Source organism: Furipterus horrens, unplaced genomic scaffold (genome assembly GCF_987537825.1).
Source record: "Furipterus horrens unplaced genomic scaffold, mFurHor1.1.pri manual_scaffold_2, whole genome shotgun sequence".
Lineage (NCBI taxonomy): Eukaryota > Metazoa > Chordata > Mammalia > Chiroptera > Furipteridae > Furipterus > Furipterus horrens.
In genome coordinates, this window is record NW_028327172.1 from 175,188,496 (window position 1) to 175,211,063 (window position 22,568).

Here is a 22,568-nt window from a genome sequence, read left to right on the forward strand (position 1 = left end):
TAAGACACTCTAAAATCCAGTTTCCATCTCCTTCTCCAACTTGACCCCCCACCACTCTTTCTTTGTGTCCTGATCTGCAGCACATCTGGTTAAAAATTTTGGGAAGTTTGTCTGGAAACTTCTCTTCCCATTTTCTCACAGCTGACTCCTCATCAACTATCTATTAGCCTAATTGTCATATTTCAGTAGGGCCTTCCTTAACTAACCCCTACTTCTCTATTCCACTGATTTATTTTATTTTACTCATAGTCATTATCACTGTTTGGTTATTTATATTTTTCTTCACCAGAAACTAATACTCTCACCTCAGAGAACTTTTTTGTCTTGTTCACGACTTTATCCTTAGCAACTAGAATAAGGCTCAGCATGTAGATATTCAATAAATATTTGATGAAGAGATAAATAAATGATATTTTATGTGCTTTACAGTTCTAAAATTTGATAATTCTGTATCAGCTTCAGCTCTAAGATACTGTTTTATATGTTTTATCTTTTAAAATAATAGCAGTAGACTATATTTAAATAGTCAAAGAAAGCTACTATTGCAACCAAGTATTTTCAGGATGATATCTTCTCTTTTATTAGCCTACATACAATTATTTTTGTGCAGCTTATATATTGTGTTCATTTCTAATCTTTTCCAGTAATGCAAATCCACGTCAATGGACTGTTAGCTTTGGGACAACAATCAATCCTCCATTGATGAAAAGGAATGTCAAAAGAATTGTTGTCCATGAGAGATATCACTCCCCAGCAAGAGAGTATGATGTTGCTGTTGTGAAGTTTTCTCCCAGAGTCACCTTTACTGATGACATCCGCCGGGTTTGTTTGCCAGAGGCTTCTGCATCCTTCCGACCAAATTCAACTGTCTATATCACAGGATTTGGAGCACTTTACTACGGTGGTGGGTATCTCAAAAAAGGAACACAGAGTAGTACTAAGCCTTGCTTAGGGCAATGTGATTTAATTTCTTCATCAATATTATCCTGCAAGCCATTTCTACACAACTTGGTTAGAATCATTAGGGCTCCTGTTTTGCAAGTGACAGGAACCCAACTCAGATTAGCTAAGAAAAAAGAATAATGATAAAATGGAAAATTTAGCCCTTGTAATTTGGAAATCAACAGATGAGATTAGTCTGGCTTCAGACACAGCTGGTTTCAGGACTTGATGGCATCAGGCTCTAAATTTCTGAATCATTCCATTCCCTGGCTATGTTTTCCTTTTCCTATAGGGGGGGATTCTAACTTCTAGGGTGGCCATTAGCAGCTCAGGGTTTACATCATCTTTACCTATTAGATCCTGAGGGAAGAAATCATCTCTCTCTTTGCTAGAATCTACATTAATCTCTGAAAGATCTCTTTTGGCCCAGCTTGTGTCCAGGGGTACTTGCATTGGCTGGCTAACTCAGATACTCCACCTGTGCCTATCCCAAGCAAGGCAGGTGTGTGATTGGCAGCCTGGTCAGAATCACATGGAATCAGTTCCAAAAGGGTGAACTTTAAAAGACACAAAAGATGTCCCTTCAGCAACATGAAGCTCTATTTCTATGTGCCATTCTCTATGCAATGCCAAGTATACATCTCTATGTCATAATCCTCATGCCCACCTTCACTCCAACACCCCCTCACATTGAGCCCCATCTCTGTGGCCTTTTTTATCCTTTTCATCTCCTCCACTCAGTTTTTCTTCCCTCATTTTCACTTTCCTCAGTCACCTCACAAAATTTTCCTTTACTGAGCTACAAACTCCATTTGCAGCTAAATCTGCTCCAGAAAAGGCTCATTTTAGAGTGATTGGGAATAAGAATACTGTGTAGAGATTAATTATGTCTAATAACAGAGCTTCTATTGCCCTCTCTAAGATGATTTAACTTGATAATACTAACTAATCTCCTAAGAATAAAAATGATTTTATTTTAAAATGTTTTGGGGGGGCATAATTAGACACATTTTGGATTCTAAAATCTGGTCCAAGTACATACATATACAACAGCAAGAGGGTTTCTTTAACTCTGGGCTTTAGAAAATTAGAAAAGGATTTCTGAGAATGACAAAATCCACTCACAGACCTCTATACAATTTATATACAATAAGTTCTAGAGAACAAACCCTTAATTCTCATCCTCTACTAAGAAACTAAGAGTACCTTTCATTAATGTGGCCACATTCCACATTATACAAGTTGAGAAGTGCATTGCTTTCTTTAAGATTGTATTACTGATCACAGAAATTATTATCCATAGTTTAAGTCCAGGGGTGGCTGAGTAAAGTTGTAGGCCTGAAACCTCTATGTCTGCACACTAACTGATAGGGTTTTTCCTAAGACAGAGTTGGCATTCTCTGCTTCATGATGATGGAGGGGCATCTCAGATTACCTTCGGCTAGTGGAATGAAATGTTTCTGGCCTGGAGTTTGAGGCTGGCACAGAACTATACCTGGCATCATATTTTTTAAGTAGCAACAAAATTTAACTGACATGTGTAGGACTCTATACTGAACAACAGAGGACCCAGTTTTTCAAGCACCAATGTGGCCAAGATAGACCACATCTAGGTCCATAGAACAACCCTCCACAAATTAAAAAAAATTAAAATTATACATAGTATGCTCTATGATCATAATGGAATCAAACTAGAAGCTAGTAACAGAAAGATTAGAGGAAAATCTCCAGATGCTTAGGAATTAAGCAACACACTTCTAAATAATCCATAGCTCACAGAAGAAGTCTTGAAGAACATGTTAAGTATACATAGAATTAAATTAAAATGAAAAACAACATATCAATATATGCAGAATGCAGCAAAAACAGTGCAGAGAAGAAAATTTACAGCAAATGTGTACATTAGAAAAGCAAAAAGGTCTCAAATCAACAATCTACACTCCCACTTCAAGTAACTAGAAAAAAGCAGCAAAATAAACCTAACAACTACAAAGTTTGCTATAAAACATCTGTGAATACTTGTGATATTCTTTGTACCACAGAGAGTTGTCTTCCTGCCATAATATTGGTTTTGACAACTCCTACTTTATAATCTGGAGTCCCAAATGTACAATACATAAAAAATAAAATTGTTGCCTTTAAATGTAATTTTATGTGTGAAATTTCTTCATAAAATAGAAAGGATAAAATAAATATACATAGTATTATAGTTATTTAATCAAGCCAAGGGAGAAAACTATCAAGACCTACAAATACAGACTTTATTTTTTTAAATGAATGCCTTCCTAAACATATAAATTGATTGCTTTTAACATAAAGATACAAAGATTTCCCAGCAAAAGAAACAGAATGGTTTTTTTCCTAGTAGACATATTTATAAAAATGTGATAAAGATAAAAATCATTTAAATGTGCCAGATTTTAAACAGAATTTTCCCCCCTCTGGAAACTGCTTACAACCTCATGCTGTACTGACAATTTTAGTATAAGATTCAGGAAGAGTCTGCTCACTTCATTCTAGTGAAGGATGCTGATTGTAAATGCTAAAATTACTTTGCTTTTCCTTAAGGGGAATCTCAAAATGATCTCCGAGAAGCCAGACTCAAGCTCATAAGTGATGATGTATGCAAGCAACCACAAGTATACGGAAGTGATATAAAATTTGGGATGTTTTGTGCTGGATACCTGGAAGGCATTTACGATGCCTGCAGGGTAAGTGGAGAGAGATTACTTTTAATATCATTAATCAAACTTTTTTTATCTGGCTTAATAAGTATTCTATGTTCTTTATACTAGTATAAAATACAGATATATTGTCAGTTCAAGAGTTTCTAAATGCAAATTTCACAACATACATATTTTTAAATGTTTTGTTAAGCAAAATGAAATAAGCACAGTTCCATAGATACTATCAAACAAAATAACCATAAAATTAAATTTTCTTGATACCAGAAGTTCAAAGATTCAAAAAGTTTCTTTCGTTAAAGGGCTCACATCTAGAAAGAAAACAATCATGAACAATGAACAGTGATGTTGTGTTATAAATGACATAATGAAGAGAAAATATTTTTAGCTTGAAGGGAAACTTTCAGGGCAAGTTATCTGAGAGATCACATTTAAATGAGGCCTGAAGGATAAATAGCACATGCCCAGTTATCAAATAAGAAAAGAATATTACAGCCAGTTCAATTCCCAGTCAGGGCACATGCCTGGGTTGCTGGCCAGGTGTCCAGTTGGGGGCGCACGAGAGGCAACCACACATTAATGTTTCTCTCCTTCTCTTTCTCCCTTCCCCTCTCTCTAAAAACAAATAATAAAAATAAAAATTTTAAAAAAGAATATTATAGAAAAGAGAAAAAGCATAGCCACAGTTATGAAGGTGTGAAATTACAATTGATATTTGAGGGAACCCCAAGTAATATGCTGGTCTCAGCATAAGGAGTTGTGAGAAATTGCAAGTGCTAAGAACGTGGATCAGGCCATGTTGTGACTATCTAGAGCCCTTACCACCTCCTCCTGTGTCGTTCAATTTCTGTCCTGCATGTATATGTTCTGACAAGGTATTACAGTGTGTTTCTCCTTGGAGGTACTTTCTTTATAATGTGAAATCCTTGGAAACACCAGGAAGGGGATTCTACCTGGTGAAATTATTGGAATGGTATTGATATCAGGTGGCAGCAAGCCCTTCCCAGAGTTCTTCAGATTATACAACATGGGCAATCTCTGTCAGAAGAAGGCATGCTACCTACACCTATATGTAGCATATAGGCTGGACAAGAGCAGAATCTGACACATATCTAGTCTCAATTGTTAAAAACATGGAGAAAGGCAGCTAGGATTCAGGGAATCTCAAGAGAGGTTTATGGCTGATGGACAAGGGGAAGGTAGCACCAGGAGTTTAGGAGCAGACAGGATACAGGAATCTAGGCAAGTGGTGAGGTTAGTGATAAACCCCAGGAAGGATTGGTGGCCATGAAGAGACGTCCCTGGATTTAGGAGCAGCAGTAAGCTTCCTAACCCATGACTGTGCAAGTGAGTAATAAGACAAAGCTGGAGTCAGGAAAAGTAGGAAAGTTATTGATGAAGGACACAGGCACAAGACAAGAACACTGATTGCAGCTGGGGTACATGGTGTGGGGCTTTGTCTGAAAAAAGAGAAGTCCAGGCACCCTACTCAGAGTCAAAACAACAACAACAACAACAATCAGCTTGACTTTCTGTGTTATATACTTGAAATTTGCTAACAAGTGACCTGAAGCATCTTCCCCTCTTCCCCTCTATGTGAGGGATGAATGTGTTAATTAACTGCATGGTGCTAATCATGTCCCAAAGTATAGTATGTCATATCATCACATTCACTTTAAATACATACAATTTTATCTGTCAATTTTATATCTATAAAGTTGAAAAATAAAATGTGAAAATTGAAATTTTGTAGCCTTTTAAAAACTTTTATAACTTTTAAATCCATATTTCAATTAATTATCCTATACTTGCTAATCTACACATATGTCTAGTAATAAATTATGTAGTTCATCAGAAAATCTTAATAAGATTTATGTTTAGCTAATTTTCTTTCTCTGTTTTTCTTTTTTTTTTATTTTCAGGGTGATTCTGGGGGACCTTTAGTCATAAAGGATCTTAAAGATACCTGGTATCTCATTGGAATTGTGAGCTGGGGAGATAACTGTGGTCAAAGGAACAAACCTGGTGTCTACACAATGGTGACTTATTATCGAAACTGGATTGCTTCAAAAACAGGCCTCTAAATGGCTATACAAGTTAAAACAATGAGAGCTGTATGCAGGCCATACATGTATGAGAATCCAAATATTCAGGGACTGTAGTTCAATGAAGTGAGATTAATGACTGGACCTAGAAACACAAGACACGTGACATAATTTATTTTAGAATCACTTTAATCACCCAATAACCCATAGCCAATTCATAAAGGATTTAAATTTGTAAGGTAGTAGGTCAATTTAGCCTGACTTGAAAAATACAGCAGAGATACTCAGCTCTTTAAATCATACAAGCTGGAGTATAAAAGAGGAGCAATGCAATAAGATTTGTCTGGGGCGTCACCTTAGGTGAGTAACTTTCTTGATCCTCAAGAATTCATGAAATATTTATACAGGGGTGGCAAAAAGTGGCTTTATAGTTGTGAGAACATGAAACACAGAGTTTATTCTTGTAATATTATTTATTAATTATTGTATTTTACATACAAACAACTGTAAACCTACTTTTGCCCACCCCTGTATAATCTCCAGAGCTCACAAATACTTTTTTTCCTTTTTTCCTCATTCTTCCAGATTTTCCAAAGAGATTTTCCACATTAAGGAAATGAATTTTTTATAGTGTCATTGGCGGGATCCTCATAAAAGACAGTTATACCTGGGAAACAAAGTCAGATCTCAAGCCAGAGATCTTCTAATCATTTTCTTTTGGTTCTAACCTCCCTAATTTTTGGTGACTTTTTTAAAACACACACACCCACCCCCCTACCCCCCCACCCCACACAGATATCCCCACCCTACAGGTATACTAAGAGAAAGCCTAATTAATGAATGAGTATAGAAATTAATTAACTAGTCAAAAATATATATTTATTACAAAAAATTTTGGAGGTGATGGTAACTTCACAAGGTCTTTGGGACAAAACAGTGGCACAAAATTTTGACACTTTATAGATGCATTTTCATGTTAGGACTAAATGTGGTGATTTTATATACTCTTATTTAAGGTTAAATGCCTAGAAAAAAAATGGGAATTTGCCAGTACATTAAAGAATCAAAGAGCATTGTCCTAGATAAAAAGTTTCTTTGTATTGCTGCAGATGATTATTCCCTAAAGCTTGTGGAAGGAGGCTGACTATTGCAACTATGATACCCTAGTTTAAAAAAAAAAAAATCTTAAATAAATATAAAATCTGAGGACCTACCACACAGAACACATGAACAAAGTGATCTGAAAGAACAAATATAGCTCCTAAATAAAGTGTGTTGTGAAGACCCTAGCAAAGCCAGGCACATGTATTCATGATACAGTTAAATGCAGGCTTTGTGGAAACTTACTCTGTGTGACAACACCAGCTAAACTTCAGCTCTGCAGGTGGGGTGTCAGTTATTCATGTAGTCCAGATATAAGCCCAAGCACTGGAAAATTGAGTTACTTTATAATAATTTCTCCCCATGTACTATTGAGAAAGCATGAATATAATCCTAAAATAATGAAAAGAAGATTTACAATTTACCTCCACATAAAAATAATTGATCCATAACTTAGACTCATCAAAGTTTAAAATTTAGAAAAGACTGTACAAGTCATGCAGGCCAGCACACATGGGTTGGAGAACTGAAGCCAGGAAGCATAAATGACTCGGTAAAGGTAGCTCCTATCCACCATGGGCCACAATCCTGGGTACCAATTTTACATGCCCCTTTCTTTGTGAAATATCTTTATGATTGCCTATATTTATTGAACCATCAGATCTATAAAAATTAAAACAAGTGCTATTATTGATTCTGTTTTAAATGATGATACTCTTTTAAGAAAATAATGTTAAATAATAGAATTCACTTAGGCAGCTGGTTGTCAATTCTCTGAACTCCCTTCAAGACAAAATTGCTTCTTTATACATAAAAATATACATAGCCATACAAATTATTCTATATTTTGGTGGTCTATATTTCTGACTTTTAATGTTAAGATTCAAAATGATCTTAGATATATAAACTCTGTATTTATAAACTGTTTGGTGCAGCATTTCATTTGGGTCTCATGTAAGCAAATATTTATATATCATTTTAAATGTAATAATAAAGTTGGTGGTCAGAGCATTCTATAAATAATACCATTGAATTGGCGTTAGGCCATAGCATGAATCTTTCTTTCAATAGCCCTCAAGGATTGCATTTCTTTTAAATAACTAGTTTGGGTCACTCTGAAGCAGCATTTCTCCACCTTGGTGGTTTTGACATTTTGGCCTGGGTAACTGTTGTGAGGGGCATTAAGGGCTACCCTGTGCAGTGTAGAATATTGAGCAGCACCCTGATCTCTGCCTATTAGTTGCCTGTAACACACCCTTTCCCCTCAAACTGTGATAACCAAAAGTATCTCCATACACTGGGAAATGTCCCTTAATGAGCAAGCCTGTCTTCTAGTGAGAATTACTGTTTGCATTTGATCTTTTTCAGAAATGCAATAGATACTTCAAATTTTAATACTGATTATTAAAAAAACTCTAGTCTCCTAATCAAACTGAACATTCACTATCATATTCTTAAAGAAAGTAGCAATTCTGCTTCTTTGTATACACCCAAATGAGTTGAAAACTTCTATCAATACAAAAGCATGCACATAAATGTTTATAGCAGCTTTATTCATATATTTCCAAAACTTGGAAGCAATCAACATGTCCTTCAACAAATGAATGGATAAATAAACTGGTTCATCCAGACAAGAGGGTATTACTCAATGATTTTTTAAAAAATTATCAATGTATGAAAAGACATAGATCAAACTCATGCATATTACCAAGTAAAATAAGTCAATCTGAAAAATTTACATACTGTATGATTCCAACCACAGGACATTCTGGAAAAGGAAAAACTATGGAAGTTGTAAAAAGACAGTGATTATCAGAGACTGTGAGGAAGAGAGTGATGAATAGATGGATCAGAAAGGATTATTAGGTAATAAAACTACTCTGTATGATACAATAATGGTCATCAGAACCCATAGAATGTCAGTGTCAATAGTGAATCCTAGTATAAACTTCAGACTCTAGGTTATAATTATGTGTTAATGTAGGCCCATCAATTATAAAAATCAATGTACCACTCTGGTGGGAGATGTTGATAGCTAAGGAGGTTGTGTGTGTTAGCGGGTAGTAGGTATATGGGAGCTCTTTGTTCTTTATACTCTTTTTTTGTGAACCTAAAATGGTTCTAAATATAAGGTCTGTATTTTTTACAAAGCTACCAAAGCTTCAAAGGCCCTTGGAGATGTGGCAGAATATAGAGGAATATTGAGTTCTGGATAAAGCAGTGCAAGAAGTTAGTATAAGGGAATTATTCTACAGCTGAAGAATTCTGTGGCCAAATTATGTTGTTAGCAGAAAATATAAAATAGAAGATTTTCCTACTTACCAAGTTGAAACTCTTTCTATCAATAGGCTTAGGCAGAGAACAGAAATTAAAATTATTTTTTTCTACATAAATAGCTGAATATTATATAATTTAAACTTCCATAGAAACTGATGGTGATAAAGGGCCAGTACAAGGACTAACCACTCAGGAGTGTAATGGAGACCTCCAGGATAGTGCTATGTCAAGTTAGTGGGGAAATCAAAAATAAATTGTAAGCTTCAAGACTCAGAAAAGCGCTAACAAACAGCAGTATCTCAGATTACCCTAATCTGTCCTTAGCCTTGAAATAGGTGCTAGATGATGTTACATAATATGCAGAGTCATTGAAAACCTCTGTAAAACCTGCTGAATATTTTGCATGGGCTACAGTGATCAACTAGAGTAGCCATCACAGTATAGAATCAGCACTTGGCTGAGCACCACCATGTTACATGGTCCCCACCCTCACAGAACAGACTGCCCTCTGGGCCCCCACAGCCATCTCAGGAGGCTCTGGCGTTCAGCTCAGTATTATAATCCTCAGGAGTTCTCCTGCTGTCCTTTGAGGAATCATCTGCTTTAGCTGGAGCCTGGAGGCTAGGTGACATCCACATTCTCAAGTTTGTTAGATTTTCCTAGGAAACATTTCTTTTACCTGTCCCTGGTCCCCTGGCTTCCAGGACTGGAGGAACTGTCTGGTAGCATTGACTGTCTACTCCAGTGAACACAGTGCACCGGAAGGAACAGTGGTAGTTACCGTGGATATCCAGGCACATCGTTCCATGATGCTGGTTCCCCTCAAAGAAATATTTCTAAATTTTAAAAGTATGCTTGATCTTGAAGAAATAAGGCAGTATATCTTTGTGGGAATGCTTTCCTAGAGAATTTGGTATGAGTGGAGGCCCTTGAGAAAACATCCAGTTTCAATGATGGAAGGTAGGGCTGGTTTAGGGAAGGAGATTGGGGTAATCGCTGGCATTATATACAGGAACTACAGTTATCTCTGGGGTTCCAGACAAATCTCCCTCCCACATAAAGGTTTGTTTTCTGGGGCGTATGTGTCTCTGTGTTTAGAAAAGTATGAAATGAGTCAATAGAGAACCTTAAGTATATTTAATCAACCTTGAAGATTCTCACTTATAACACTTCTGTCAGTTATCTTGCTGGAATCATGCCCCAGATGGAGAGAGCATTCAGGGTTCCTATCAATGCTCTTCCTGAAACTACTGAAAGGGGTAATGTAATCTGGCTCCATCATATACTACACCATGGTGGTCCAACACAAGGCCTACCTGTGCCTCCAACACACAAAGCTACTCCAGCTTTCCCAGGAGTCTGGATGGACAACTGGGAAATAGGATGGAGCGTGCAGAAGCTCCTTCCTGGTCAGTACTCATGCTCACAGCTGACCACAGCTATGTTTGCTCTCTCCCACTTTGTCTGAGACAAGGAATCCTGTTCCTGGTACAAAGCACAGATATTACCCCTGGTTTTTCATGAAAAGCACTCTAAAAATAGCCTAGCCCTCACATGCTTTTCATTGGACCGTTTAAGGACCAAACAACATACTCTGATTACAGCAACGATTTTATCCACATTCTTTATTTCTTTCTCATTGAGATGACTCCGGGGGGGAAAAAAAACTAGGTCTAACAGATTATAACTCAGGAAAAATAACAAAAACAACAGCAACAACAACAAAAAAAACCACACACTGGATTCCAAGGTAAGTTGGATAGCTTCTCCCTGATCTATGATTAAAGACTATTTTTAATCCTAGACAACCATCACAGTTTTAAATGTTCCTTTTCAAGTGCTTTGGAAAACAAATAGGGTGAATCAGTGGAAATGACGCTGTATTGCTAAAAAAGAAAACAATGCAAGAACATGCTCTTCTTACAATGAGAACTGTTACCTTGTATGAGAAGGGTGTTATGATACATTTTCATGGTTCCAAATGACCTCAAACCCTGCTCAAGTACCTCACTATAGTCACATATTACAGAGTTTGTTAAAAGAATAAAACATTAATGTAAAACCTGGCATAGATTACACTACCAAATCACACATTTGCTAGATTGTGGGTAGCATGATGTAGAGGTCAACAATATAAAGTGAAATGGAATTTATTTGAATCCCAGTTCCACAACCTATCACTCAATGACAATGAGTGTTATTTGAACTCCATGGTGATTAGTTTTTTATGTCATCTTGACTGGGTCACTGTGCCCAGATAAATAATCAAACATTATTCTAGATGTTTCTGTTAAGGTGCTTTTGGATGCTATTAACATTTTTCTAGCTTTATTGAGATGTGATGGACAAATAAAATTGTATACATTTTAAGTGAACAGCATAACAATTTGATAATATGTATACATTGTGAAATGATTACCACATGAAGTTACAGTAATTAACACATCCATCATCTAACATAGTCACCTTTACAATACAGTATTAACTATAGCCACTACACTGTACATTAGTTTGCCAGGGGCCGGGGGTGGGGTGAGGGGAGGGATATGAGATGTTGGTTAAAGGGTACAAACTTTTAGTTATAAGGCAAATTCCAGGATCTAATGTACAGCATGTGGACTATACTTAATGACACTGTATTTTATTGCATACTTGAAGGTTGAGTGGGACTTTAATGTTCTCATCACAATAACAACAACAAAATTGTAGCTATGTGAGGTGAAGGATGGGTTAACTAATCTTACTGGGATAAATATTTTGCAATATATATGTTTAGCCAATCATGACATTATGCATGTTACACTCACTCAATGTTACATGTCAATTATACCTCAGTAAAGCCAGGGAAAAATAAGTAGAGTGCCTTGAATTTAGCAGTAAACACCCAGAAAAATGAACGGGAAAATTTATCTATTCAAAATAACAACAACAACAAATTCAATGAAACAAAATCAAGAAATTTACCTTGAAAATTCTCACCACCAAAGCAGGAAAAATCCAAGTTTGATGAAACGTTTTTATGACCAAACATCTAGTAGGACATATTATGTATGTTACAAGTAAAGCAAAAACAAAACAGAAAAACAGCATTTTCACATACCAACCCTAAACTGAAGATCACAAGGGCAAATATTCTATTACAAGGGTTTGATTTGTAGTTTACACAGGCAATGCTATATATCTTATTCTAGAAAAGAGAGACCCAGGCATTTAGTTTTTTAAATATAGTTCATGATTTCTAACAGATTGGTATATTTCTTAGTGATTTATCAAAATTTTTATTAACAAAGATGATGTCAGCATTATAAAAGTCACTGAAGATATTTCTATACTTAGGAACAGTTGAGATAGCATAGAAAATACCTGTTTCTGGAAATACTATGAGTCCAGATGTTTTAGGAAATTTTAAATATTTTTCATTTCCTCCATGGTGATTTTTCTACTGCAGTTTCCTAGCTCTCAAATCAATTTCAATAGTTTTCTTTGTTTTTCAGAATTTTTTTTTATTTTTTAAAAAAGAATTTATTTATTTATTTATTTTTAGAGAGAGGGGAAGGGAGGTAAAAAGGGGAAGAAACATCAGTGTGTGGTTGCCTCTTGCACACCCCCAGTTGGGGGCCTTGCCTGCCACCCAGGCATGTGCTCTGACTGGGAATCGAACTGGTGACCCTTTGGTTTGTAGGCTGGTGCTCAATCCACTGAGCCACACCAGCCAGGGCTAAAATATTTTTTCTTGAGAATTATATTTTAGTACAGTTTCGCGTATTTCTTATCTTTTCTACATTTGTTGTTATATTATTCTCATTTTTAAATTTGTGTACTTTTGATCAATATAATTAGCCTCTTTATTCTGGTTAATGTTGCTTTGGATCTCTACCCTTACCATCTCTGTATATTTGCCTGATGCCCTTGTTATTCATCTTCTCTTTAACTTCCTTTTTATTTTAATTGTGTATATAATAATGTATAGGTTTTTAACAACTGTATTTTCTTTTAAAAACCATCAGAAGAGTCCTTGCTTTCTACTATATCCATTGAAACTATTTATGTATATTGGTATAATTTTTACGTTTGCTATAACTTGTGTCATCTTTCTTTTTACCATTTGTTTCTTTTGTTTTCTTGCTAAATTCTTAATTATCTATACAGGGGGCAAAAGTATGTTTATAGCTATGAGTGCGCAAAACTCAGAGTTTATTCTTGCCTTATTATTTATTAGTTATTGCATTACTTTCCCTACGAACAACTGTAAACCTACTTTTGCCCAACCCTGTATTTTATTCCCAAACATACACCCATCTGAGCAACAGAGACTTCTGTAAATATTTCTAGGTCCTTTCCTCCTTTGGTAGGAAGTTTTCTACATCATATTCATAATGGTCTAACCACTTGTTTTAAACATACATAGGTTGTTTCTTTCTTTTTTTATTGTTGTTCTATTACAGCTGTCCCAACTTACCCCTGTTGCTCTCCCCGCCCCACCCACCCCCGAAGTCCCATAATCAATCCCCACCCTGTTGTCCATGTCCATAGGGCACTTATACCTGTTCCTTGACTAGACCCTACCCCTTCTTTCCCGTCTTATCTCTCTTCTTCCTCCCCTCAGGTTGCTGTCAGTCTGTTCTTTGTTTCCATGCTTCCAGTTCTATTTTGCTTATTTGTTTTGTTCATTAGGTTTGCTTATGGGTTAGATAACATCATATTTGTCTTTCAGCATTTGGCTTATTTCACTTAACATAATACTCTCCAGTTTGATCAATGCTGTCACAAAAGGGAGGAGTTCCTTCTTTCTGCTGTAAAATATTTCATTATGTAAATGTAGCAGTTTTTTGATCCACTCATTTACTGATGGGCACTTAGGCTGTTTCCAGCACTTGACTATTGTAAATAGTGCTGCTATGAACATAGGTGTGCATAGGTTCTTTTGAATTGGTGTTTCAGGATTCTTAGGGCATAATCTCAGCAGTGGAATTGCTCAGTCAAAAGGCAGTTCCACTTTTAGTTCTTTGAGGAAATTCCATACTGTTTTCCACAGTAGCAGCATCAATCTGCATTCCCACCAACAGTGCAGTAGGGTTCCCCTTTCTCCACATCCTTGCCAGCACTTATTATTTGTTCATTTGTTAATGATGGCCATGGCCATTCTAACAGGTGTGAGGTGATATCTCATTGGGGTTTTTGTTTGCATCTCTCTGATGGATAGTGATTTTGAGCATTCTTTCATATGCCTATGGACCCTCTGTAGGTCCTCCTTGGAGAAACATCTGTTCAGATCCTTTGACCATTTTTAATTGGATTTTTTGTCTTCCTGGTGTTGACTCATATGAGTTCTTTATATATTTTAGAGATCAAACCCTTGTCTGAGGTATCATTGGCAAATATACTTTCCCATATGGTTGATTCCCTTTTCATTTTGATGTTTTCTTTAGCCATGATTTTTAATTTGATGTAGTGCCATTTGTTTAATCTTTGCTTTATTCCCCTTGCCCTAGAGGATATATCAGCAAATGTATTGCTGTGCAGAGTACCTGAAATTTTACTGCCTATGTTTTCCTTCTCAAACTGTTCCAAAAATTTCAAGAAGAGGGAAGACTCATGAATTCTTTTTTATGAGGCCATTATTATCCTAATTCCAAAACCAGGTAAAGACACAACAAAGAAAACTACAGGCCAGTATCACTGATGAACATAGATGCTAAAACTCTCAGCAATTTATTGGCAAACCAGATCCAGCAATGATCAAGTGGGATTTATCCCAGGGATGCAAGGATGGTATAATAATTGCAAACCAATAACATAATACACCACATAAACAAAATGAAAGACAAAAATCACATGATCATATCAATAGAGGCTGAAAAACCATTTGATAAAGTACAGCACCCATTCATGATAAAAATGCTCAGCAAAGTTGGAGTAGAGGGAGGATATAACATAATAAAAACCATATACAAGAAACCTGAAGCCGACATCACACTCAATGGACAAAAACTAAAATCTCTCCTTCTAGATCAGGAACAAAACAAGGGTGTCCACTTTCACCACTTTTATTTAAGTATACATAGGTTGTTTCTTTTAAATCACCTAAAAACAAAAGCAAAAAAAAGGAAGTTTGTATGCCAATACTTAATATAATTTTATTTCCCACAACACTTTCACTAGTCCCTCTTCTCCAGTGAAATCCTTTGCTAGAGGCCTGGCTTATGCTCCTACAGGAAGTCATGATGATTCCCAAACTAAAGAGAACATTCACCATACTGATAATATAATACCTGTAATTTAATGAGTTCTGATTATAACACTGCATAGCTTTAGATATATATTTTTAATTACTGCTTTTAAAATATTACCATATATTCAAGTAAGCATATAGTAAGGCATTGTCTCTCATTTTAAGATTATATTAAATTCCTTTTATTTTACCATCACCTTTCCTATCTTTCATGACAAGAATTGATGTTAAAGAGAATCTTCTAAATAATACTTTATCATTAGTAAGAACCAAGTCCAAATTCTTGTGAGATTTTTTTATACTGTCTTTGATACAATCTTAATATACTTTTTTTAAATACAAATGCATGTTCTTATTACTGCTAAAGAATACCATTAAAGTGAAAAGATAGATACAAAAGATATGACACCAGAAAAAAAAAAACCACATCACACTCCAATTACACTTAGTCATAATCTGAAAAGAACATAGTTTATAAGAAAAAGAAACATTAAAAAGAACTGTCACTTCTCTGAACTTTGTCTCTACATATCAAGTAAGTGAAAATAAATGGCAGGTTGTGTTGCCTGACATTCTCATTACACTTTCAAATGAGTGGGATGATATAAGATACTTTGAATGGCTTGTAATAATTGCAATAAAAGCAGTTATTAAATATGTTTCTCCAGAAAAAAAATTCTACTCTTGATTATAAGGGATCTACCCAGTAAGAACATTTACAACAACCTGAATAGTGCTCCTGGCTAAGGTCCTCTGAGTAGGTAAGACAAACTCATACCCGGAACAGATGTCTACCCCTATGAGAAAAAAATGACTGATCCTTTCAGAATGGAAAAGGTTCCGTGTAGCTGACTTGCCACCAAGTGGCCAGTTGGTCTTCTTAAGAAACAGTGCTATCCTATGGGTTCAGTGTTTGTCTCTATTAATAATAGGTTGGGCATTCAGAGAAGGGGTACGTGAAATTGGTGCTGGTAAGTGAGAGTTCATGTTGTTTGGCTCATTCAGAGCCCCCATCTCTCCCACTCTGGCCATGTAATTCATGTGTCCATCATGCCAACATTTAGTGATTCTGGTTTAGAGTGACCAACCCTGCGGTTTGCCTAGGACTGAGGCTCCCAGAACACACTAGATTTGCCATTTTAAAGCCTAGAAAGTCCTGGGCAAAGTGGAACAAGTTGATCTCCTGCTGGTGTCCCTCTCACTAGCACATTCCTGATGGCCTCAGTGAATGGTGTATTATCCAGACCCTCCCATGAACATAATAACTTGATGGATCTTCTGGATTCACATAATATATCCATTCCATTGTGCCCACTTCTCTGAGCCTTTCAATCACTTGTCCTCCACTGTTTCCCATAAAAATTCTGGCATTTCAACCTTGCTTAGCATGGGTCATTGTTTCTTTCAAGATTTCTAGGAGCCACTCCAGCAGTGAGTTTACACCATTTCTTGAGCATCTCATCAGGTGTTATGCCTTGTATACAGAGCAACTGCTCCTAAGTTAATAATCCTTTCTTGTCCAGTCTTATGTTCCAGTCCCTTTGACGAAGCACCCTCAAAATCTACTCCCACAGAAAGGACTTCCATATCCCTTGCTGGTACTGGCTGGCTTATTTTTGCAACTCTTTTGGTATATAGATTATTTCCTCTCTCTTCAGACCTGATTATGTTGTGACTTAACCTTGGTAAGAGACCCAACAGGCAGGAGGAGAGATAGATGTAGCTCCTGGAGAGAGCAGTTATTGCCTTATGGGAAATGCTGGCAGAATGCTAGCTCTCAAAGGGGAGTGACTACCCAATTTTAGAGACTCAAAGGCTCAAAAGAAACCTTCAGAGTGAAAAGCTGCAGGGATATCTGGCCAGATATCCACATATCATGTGATACATCCCAGGTTTTCCCAACTAGAGCTCTGACTTTGGAATGACAGACCTATTTCTGTTGAGCATTCAACCATCATTGGAGTTCAGCCACTCAGTCCAATCCTGTACTTGGTATTCCTGCTCACCCATTACATGCAATGAGAGCTTCTTAATAGTCTACCAGAAAGAAGCTCTAGATCTCATACTTAGCTTTAAATTATGTTAATTGCCTTGAACTTTTTATCCACCTCTTGGGTATACATGTAACCTAGTAGCATCCATGTGATTCCACTGTCATTATGGTTATCATCCCTCTCCCCCAGACCTTTCAAAAACCTGAATCATTGCACTGGCCTGTGCTTTTGGCTCTACTAGCATGCTGGCCCAGCCCACTACTGGTGATAATTTTAACAAGCAGACCACCACCTTATGCTAGAGGCTGTTGGTGTGTCAGCCACCACCAAGTCCTCATTACCAGCTGGAAGACAGTGTTGTAAATGATCCAGACCCCAAAATCTTGTTTGAACTCCTGTTTTCCTAGAACTCTCTCAGTCCTAGTTAATACAAGTTGGGTTTTCTGGATAGCAGGTACTTAAAGTAAAAGCAAAAAGGGTTATTGAAAGGTAACACACATTAAAGGAAAAGGAAGGAAGCATGTATGATTAGAGGGAGCTATCAAACAGGAACAGCTATTTCATGAATTTCTACCAGACCAACTGAGAACTCAGGAGTAAACTTTAATGTTAGAGAAATCCACATTGGGTGGAAATGGCTAGATCCTTGTACTACCACTTTGCTCAGTCATTGGCCAGGGTCTACCTAGAGAAGATCATACCTCTGGCTAAAAAACTAAGGTAGACACTTGAGGTGAACTGTCCCCAGTGCCCCAGCTCAGTGGAAACTCTCTGTCCAGCAGAGGTTTCAGGATCATGGATGAGAGAGAACAAAATTACCTGGACACTGTCTTTTTTCTGGGAGGAGGAGAGGTGGCAAATCTCTCAAGAGGAGAAGAGCCTCGAATGTTCCCTCCTAGTCCCATTTATTGAGGAGGGGATTTGGGAGATACAAGGTCAAGATTCATAAATCACCAATTAGCTTCAGATGCTTGGGTTACAGTTGACAATTACTGATTACAGATATCAATGTTAAGAACACAGTGACCATTCTGGGTCATGGTCTGTTAAACATCCTGGTGCCATACTGACACCAGGTGCAAGGCTTCATAGATTTTTCACACACATTGTTTATAGTTAGCTAAGAGAAAAGAAAAACAGAGGAAGTTTCAAAGCATAATATGCATTCTTTAAATCTAATTCCCATGGGAACCCTATGAGTGGCCTTCGAGTCATGCCTGCCTCTGGCCTTCTTGATTTTCTAGTCGAGTCTTACAGGCCTCTTGGGGCCTAGCTTGCATCTTGGCTACAGTTCCTGAAACCACACAAAGTGGTCCCCTACAGACACTGACAAAGCTAACAGTTGTATCAGGTTGTCTTAAGTATGACCTTTTATTCTTATGCTTTCATATTTGGGGCCTTGCTGACCCAAAGGGCTGCACTTCCTAAGGATACTAAATTCCTAGAAACAGTAAATGTGAAACTAACCAATCCAGATCCCATGACACAACCACCTCCATTATTATTATTGTTGTAGTTGTTGTTGTTCTATTACAGTTGTCTCATTTTTCCCCTTTTGCTCTCCCTTGCCCTGCCTAGCTCTCCACCCCCACAGTCAATCCCCACCCTGTTGTCCATGCCTATGGGTCATTTATACTAGTTCATTGACTAGACCCTTCCCCTCAACCACCTCCTTTATTGAGCTTTTACTCTGCAGGCCATTATTCCTCTTCCCTAATCATCCCAGGGCTAGATACCAGACAACTCAGAAGAGTCCCCTCACCCAAGAGCCCACTGAATTTATTCAAACTAACCAATCCTAAATCTGCTTACCCTGCCTTGCGTGTTTCTTCCCAGGGAAAGCACAGTAAAACTTGCCCACAGTTCTTTTTTCTCTCTGCATCCTGGCCCTGCCTCTTCCTCTTGGGAACAATGAATAACAAACTATCTTCTCAATGACAATTATTTTCTTGTCTATTGGCCTCACCACCCCTAAAGAAAAATAAAATCCACATTTTAAATATAACCTTTGCAGCTAAGCGGTTTGTCTTAGAGAATGATCTGAAGGGTATCTTCATGTCTCCTACAAGAGTTATTTTTTTCAAACAGCTCAAAAATAGTTGCAGTACTTATGAAAGCAGTGGATTTTTATCCACTATTTCATTCAGTAATTCAAAAATTGAATGAGTGCTTAACCACATGCCAGATAGGAATGACAGCTCTGAGAACATAGCAGTTCTTTCCCTTATGGGCCCTATGGTGCACTGTGGAATAATTTCAACAGTGTGCTGAATGCTATAATGAATATGATGGGAAAAGTCAACTGATGGGGTGTCACACTGCAGCGGAACCAACGTACCCTCAGAGTTAAGAAGCCCTCATGGAGGAATAAGCATATAAGTCAACCTGAAAGGTTATTCAGATTTGGACACTAAAAAGAAATTTATTGAAAGAGGCAGGAAAATATGCTGCAAGCTGAAGAAACAGACCTAGAGGAGATAAAGAGGACAGAATATTCAAGTAAGTAAAGAAAATTCAATGGATAAAGCAGAGTGTGAGAAGCAGTGAGGGAAAGGAAGGTGAAGAAGGCATAAATCCAGATGTTACATGGCTTTGCTACTCCTGTTAAGAAGAATAAACTCTATCTTAAATGCAAGGGAAGCTAATGAAAAGTTTTTGAAAGGATAGCTACAAAACAATTTATAATAATCATTCTGATAGTTGTAAAGAATGTACTAGAAAGGGAAAAAATGAGAGGCAGAGAAGTGAGAAGACTGTGGCAGAAATCCAACTAAGAGAATACAGTGGCCTGAAGTTATGTGGTGGCAGTGAGAATAAGGACAAGGAAACAAATGGGTTTGATAAATATTTATGCACATAAGACATTGAGAAAAGAGAGAAAATCAAGGTTGCTATACAGATTTCTGAGAAACTGGATGAATGGGAGGTGATTCATGGAGAAAGGATAGGAACACTGGAGAAGCAGGTTTAGAAAGAAAAAGGAAGACAATGTGAATACAAAAAATAAATAAAGATAAGCCTTTGAGAAAAGGAAGAAAACCTCTCTTGGTGTAACAGAAGCATACAGGCAATTTGTAACATTTACATGTATGACCACAGGAAAGTAGGAGAGTGTCCATCTGAGGATGTTCTGTTTTTTCCTCCAATAGTAGAACTGTAAATCATGTGTTGAAAGCAAGGGCAGGGAATAAGGACAGAAAACAAACACTAGGAAAGGGTAGAGGAGATTTGAAATGGTTTTTGTAAACACTAAACTAGACACTAACCACAGAAACCTATGTGCATTATTGGGTAATATTAAAGAGCCAGCTAAGAACAACAGGCACATTTATAATGGAATGAATGTTAAAATAGATATGACTTATAATAGTTATATATAGTCATACTTTTCTTGCTAAGAACCAAATAAAAGATCACTTAAAGGCCTTTTGTGGATATATTGGATAATTTTTTAAGTATATTTTATTGATTATGTTGTTACAGTGGTTCCAATTTTTTTCCCTTTTGCTCACCTCTGCCCAGTAACCCACTTCCCTCCAGCAATCCCACCCCACTTAGTTCATGTCCATGGGTTGTGCATGTAAGTTCTTTGGCTTCACCCTTTCCTGTATTATTCTTAACTTCCCCCTGTCTATTTTGTACCAATTGATTATGTTTTTTAGTCCCTGCACCATTTCCCCATTTCTCCCCCTCCCCTTCCCCCCTCCCAGCTGATAACCCTCCAAATGATCCCCATACCTATGATTCTGTTCCTATTCTGGTTTCCTTAGTTGGATTTTGTTTTCATTTTTTAGATTCAGTTGTTGATAGTTGTGAGTTTGTTGTCATTTTAGTGTTCACAATTTTAATCTTCTTTTTCTTAAGTAAGTCCCTTCGACATTTCACATAATAATGGCTTGGTGATGATGAACTTTTTTAGCTTCACCTTATCTGGGAAACACTTCACCTGCCCTTCCATTCCAAATGATAGCTTTGCTGGATAGAGTAATCCTGGTTGCATGTTGCCTTTCATCACATTGAATACTGCTTGCCAGTCCCTTCCTGCCTGCAAAGTGTCCTCTGAGAAATCAGCTGATAGTCCTATAGGCACCCCACTGTAGGCAACTCTTCACCTCTGTCTTGCTGCCCCCAGGACTCTCTCTTTATCATTCACCTTTGGCATCTCAGTCATGATGCGTCCTGGTGTGGTCCCTTCTGGGTCCAGCTCACCCGGGACCCTTCGTGCTTCCTGTACCTGTATGTCCATCTCCTTCACAAAATTTGGGAAGTTTTCCTCATTTTTTTCAATTCTTGCTTACTCATTCTGCACTGGTTGACTGTTTTTTTCTTTCCTATATTCCAAATCATTGATTTGAACCCAAGTTTCCTTCCCTTCACCATTGGTTTTGTGTGGATTTTCCTTTTTTTTCACTTAGCATAGCCTTCACTTCTTCTCTTATGCATTTGCCATACTCAAGCATATCTGTCAAGCCTGTGAGCATCTTTATCACCAGTGTTTTGAATTCTTCATCTGTTAGGTTGTCTATCTCCTCATCTGTTAGTTTGGCTATCTCCTTGTCGCTTAGTTCTCCCACTGAAACCTTGATTCGTTTCCCCTTTTGGGCCATACTTCTCTGTCTCCTCATTCTGACAGGCTCCTGTGTTTCTTTGCCTCCATGTCCCAGGTAGAGCTGTCGCTCCTGTTACATTGTAAGGGGTAGAGCATTAGGAATTCATCAGTACAGGGCGACCTGTTTCACCACGTTGTGGCACTGTATGTGGGGGAGGGGTCCAAGAGGGAACAATGCTGCCAGCCCAGCATCAGGCACCTTTCCCACTTTTGCACCAGACTGGCACCCCTCTAGCTGCTGCTCTGGCCGTCATTCCCAGAGTGGGAGGGTCCGCGGACATTCTAGGACTGTGGGAACCCTTTAAACAAGTGGACTCTGCTGAGGCCAACAGTTTCTGCCTCTACTCTAACCCCCACTGTTCTGCACAGTCAGAAGCAATGACCTGGTGCTGGGACAGTGAGCTTCGAGGTCTGGTGAGGAGCTTGGAATGCTCCCCAGGTGTCTCTCCTAACTTTTTAAAATGTAGGACTGTGCTTTCCACCGACCTGCCACTGCTGCCACCGCTGCTGCCACCACACCAGGTCCTCTCCACCCTGGCTCCACCCCTCCTACCTGTCTGGATGAATATTTTTTCATTATATCTTTGTTTGCTGGACTTTCATGTAGTTTGATTTTCTGGAACTTCTGATTGTTTCTAGTTTTGAGGTAGTTGTATTCCTTCTTAGTTGTGGTGGGAGATACAG

The 22,568-nt window shown here is 37.6% G+C and overlaps 1 protein-coding gene across 2 annotated transcripts in view; it reads left to right on the forward strand.

The window, feature by feature from the left end:
• The window catches only part of LOC150020052 (transmembrane protease serine 11A-like), a 45,743-nt gene extending 39,669 nt beyond the window's left edge, over positions 1-6,074 (forward strand). For both annotated transcript variants that reach the window (XM_090268140.1, XM_090268141.1), the window contains exons 8-10: positions 645-904; positions 3,511-3,653; positions 5,549-6,074. In XM_090268140.1, the coding sequence (XP_090124266.1) occupies positions 645-904; positions 3,511-3,653; positions 5,549-5,710 (565 nt within the window). In that variant the 3' untranslated portion in view covers positions 5,711-6,074. The remainder of the gene's footprint in view (positions 1-644; positions 905-3,510; positions 3,654-5,548) is intronic.
• Positions 6,075-22,568: the final 16,494 nt, after the last annotated feature.